The sequence below is a fragment of the Sphaeroforma arctica genome (genome assembly GCF_001186125.1).
Source record: "Sphaeroforma arctica JP610 unplaced genomic scaffold supercont1.3222, whole genome shotgun sequence".
NCBI classification, from domain to species: domain Eukaryota; class Ichthyosporea; order Ichthyophonida; genus Sphaeroforma; species Sphaeroforma arctica.
Window position 1 is genome coordinate 1 of NW_014037336.1, and position 3,814 is coordinate 3,814.

The 3,814-nt window shown below is 41.1% G+C and overlaps 1 protein-coding gene across 1 annotated transcript; it reads right to left on the reverse strand.

Moving 5' to 3' along the window:
• Window positions 1–239: 239 nt before the first annotated feature.
• Window positions 240–2,549, reverse strand: SARC_13387 (hypothetical protein; the record flags this gene model as incomplete). The annotated part of the gene is made up of 4 exons (XM_014292482.1): window positions 2,165–2,549; window positions 1,890–2,002; window positions 1,010–1,265; window positions 240–400 (listed from the first exon to the last, which is right to left on the reverse strand). The coding sequence occupies exons 1-4, from the start codon at window positions 2,418–2,420 to the stop codon at window positions 240–242; spliced, it is 786 nt and encodes a 261-aa protein (XP_014147957.1). The 5' UTR covers window positions 2,421–2,549.
• Between the last annotated feature and the right edge of the window lie 1,265 nt (window positions 2,550–3,814).

Sequence of the window (3,814 nt, forward strand, 5' to 3'; positions counted from 1 at the left end):
ATATATACCTATATTATACATATACATATATACCTATAATATATATATACTTATTATATATATATATATATATATATGTATATGCCCTATAACCCCGTTCGCAATTGATTTCATTCATACGCAGCACCACACGTGTATTCAGTACTTTACCCAAGCAACCGCCATCGCTAGCACGCCTAAGTCCGACCTCATATTTCTCGTGATAACTAAAACCCTAAAACCCAACCGCAGAACCCTACTTACTTGGTCAGCATCAGACCGGCCTTGTACTTGTCGTGGAAGTTCACATACAACGTAGGCTTGCCATAGTCATCACAGGTCTCTCCCACTAATGCGAGGTCGTGTCCGAAGTAAACTGGCTTGCTGATAGTATTGTTGTTGGATAGGATGATCACGTCACCTGGAGTGGGAGGGGGCGCAAGGTCAGGCATGTAAGCACCGTAGTATTTAATATGAGTGGGTGGCCTGAAGAAATACGGTACGTACTCTTATCCCGATCACTGGCATAGAGTTGAGTCACGGTTTGCACTATTTTCCACACAAATCAGTGTATCACAGTTTCTGCTTATAAACGTGAGACCAAGGTAGTATATACCAGATGTATGCTACGGCCATGCGTTTAAGTGCAACTAGGAAACAACTGAAAGGTACACGTATGCAAGTGCGTGTGTAAGCAATGACTTCGCACATCCAGCCCAAGACAAAGATAGCCGCCACCACCTGAGAGGCACGACTAGCCAAGTAACAACTAAGTTTATGTACGCACCAACTCCTTAGTTTATCAGCATGTAGACCCAGGTACAACCCAGACTTGATGCGAGACCCCCAGTATATGGCCCCAAGTCAAAAGCATACATAATGGCCTTTTTGTTTTATCCCGCGCATACTTTGGTGATTATTTTCTACTCCCAATGCTCACAGTCCAGCAACACATCGCAGGATGGCATACGCTCGCATGAAGCCATAGTCTCTACTACTCTCTCTCAATGTATACAAAACAGAAACTTACCAGCGACACTATTCTCAATCGCGTGCTCTAGCGAGGGAACGCATTCCTCTTTGAGCATCACCTGCAGTCCAGTACACCCACACGCCGACACTCGACCGGCCTCTAGCGCTTGGTTCCAGATAAATCGTTCTTCGTGCACAAAGGTCCGTCCTTCTAGTAAGGCGGGATCGTCCCCTTGGCCCACATTCTCTCCGTTTTCTTTGTAGTAGCCACCAACATCGTCCTGGTGAACCAAGTGTCCGTTCTCTAACAGGAGCTGTGGTTGGTAGGTAGAGAGGCAGGGGGGTTGTGTCAAACCCCAGGTCAGAGCTGAGCTCGGCGATAGATGCGATATTTGGAAATAGATTGTGTGCGTTTTGGGTATGCCAGATGAACTTGATACTGCCAAACGAGTATGAATGTATGTAACGAAAGCGGTTGAATGGGAGGAATGCGAATGCCTGTTCGGAATGAGTTCAAAATTGCATCATGCTGCGAATAAATTTCCATGTTGTCGCAGAACCGATTATATTCGCATCTGTTTCATACACATTATGTTACTACAACTTTGCTTTATGTTTATTGCTTATACACATTTTGTCAATATAACTTCGCATTTATGTTTATTGCGATAAATACACGTTTTGTTACTATATCTTTTCTTTGTGTATTATTTAATGACATCCTTACTCACATATCGTAACGGTAAAGCTATAGTTTTAAAGTAAAAAATATACATAAAGATAAATGCAAGTACGAAACACAGTTGTGCTGTACGAAAAGAAAAGGCATTTTGGACAGATAAAAGTACAGAATACAGACATGGTGTAGCAGACTAGTATTAAAGTATGATATGCCAAATCAATGTGTGCATATGATGGGTGTTAATTCTAATACTTACATAGTCGGACTTCACGGTGACGGTAGTTCCGTTGTCGAATTGGTACACGGGATAATATTCCACTTCCCCGTTTTCATCATAGTGCGTCTCGAAATCGACTTCTTTGAAAGGAACTGAATACAAGCAAGAAAGGAGAATTAGTCATGAAGTTTGAAAGCATTTTTCAGAAAGTTCGATGTATGATCTTTAAAACCCGATCCTAAAACTTAAAAATTCACTATACACTTGACTACAAACTGTATGCATGTATACATGCATGTCTGTGTGATACATACGTTCCAAGGCAAGCTGCACCCGTCGTCTCAGTTCCACGGTAAAGTTGTCTGTGTATTGCAGATGTGCAAGCTCCTCCGTTGGGGTGAAGTCTAATTCGGTGTATGGGTCCAGGAGTGTTTCAATGTTACTATCGCCAAAGGTGTCACCCAGAACTCCATCTTCGGGTATCTGCAGATTGATTGGGAAGTCTAAAGCGAGTACTTCTCCTAGAAAGGTAGCTCCGAATAGAACTAAGGTTGGCGCGAGACTGAACATGGTTCAAAGCTATAAAGAATATACGTTTTTGTAAATATGTGTAGAGTGTGGTAAGTATCGGGCCGGTCCCCTTAGATTGAAATTACTATTGTCTATGTTGCTTTGCTTGAAGTATATCAAAGTAAAAGTGAAACGTATGAATCATTGACCGTTGATTATATACCGGGTATTGTACAATGTGGAAGAGTGTTCTGGTAGTGAACGATGCAGCATGCTTCTCTACTTTCTCTCTAGAACGGTTTTCTGCCAGAGTCGACGACTTTGCTCATACATATCTTGAATCTGCCTACAATTACCTATATTTCAACATATCGAATCTGTTAAAATGTATCTATCGATCCACCTTCTATGTCCTCAGTTCTCCTACATACTGCAATAAAAAAACAAAAGAAAACAGAAAAAAAAAGCTGCAAAGATTACGAGGAGTAAAAGACACCAAGTAACGTAAAATATATACCAATCACAACGCCTCAGCACTATATTGTAGCCAATGGAAACAGCTCAAAAAGTGAACGCCTAGCAACTTTCCACCCCCCATTGTCCCCAAACCTTGAATTCCTTAATTTCCTTTCCCCGGTTTGAGTTTATTATACAGAATGCTCTCTGCAACTAGGAATTAGGAACATTAACAGTAATGACTTCGGGGGTTTATAGACTCCAGATAGAGAGCGCTCCACCGATTGCGTTATCGACAGTTGCCGAGATCTCGCCTAAAAGAGCCGGCCTACCATTGCTCACAAAGAAGTACAGGACAGCAACAGATGAGAAACATGAGATACGAATGAACGTAGAATGAATACTACAGGGACCACGTGAAGCCAAGAAACATGAGATAAGAACGTAGAATGGATAATAATGAGACCGTGTGAAATCAAGAAACACGAGAAAAGAACTTAGAATGGTTAGTACTGGGACCGAGTGAAGTCCGACAAGTTCAATCAGGGGGCAATTGCAAGTGTGCCCCGTACGGGCTTTGTAAGTTCGAGAAGAGTAACAAACTCAGTACAACACAATACCAATACAAAGCAGTGCCACTAACAAGACGATTAACAATACTGAGCTTAAGAGGCTTTGAGGTGATGCTAGTCTATACACGGGTATCTCATGTTCTCAGATACAATATATGCAGAGAAATAAGCAAATATAGTAATAAAGATAGATAGTTGCAAGTAAACAAAAATACACATTGAATAACAGAGTAGACGAGGGAATTGTACGCAACTCAAACCACCATCAACAGACAATGAATCTTCATGTATGGTAATAAACACAAGAAATAAAACGCGCGTACGCATAAAATATACATTTACACACAAACGTGTCCATGTGCGTGTACACACATACATACATGCACAAATACATACACACACTACATATATATATATATATAATAT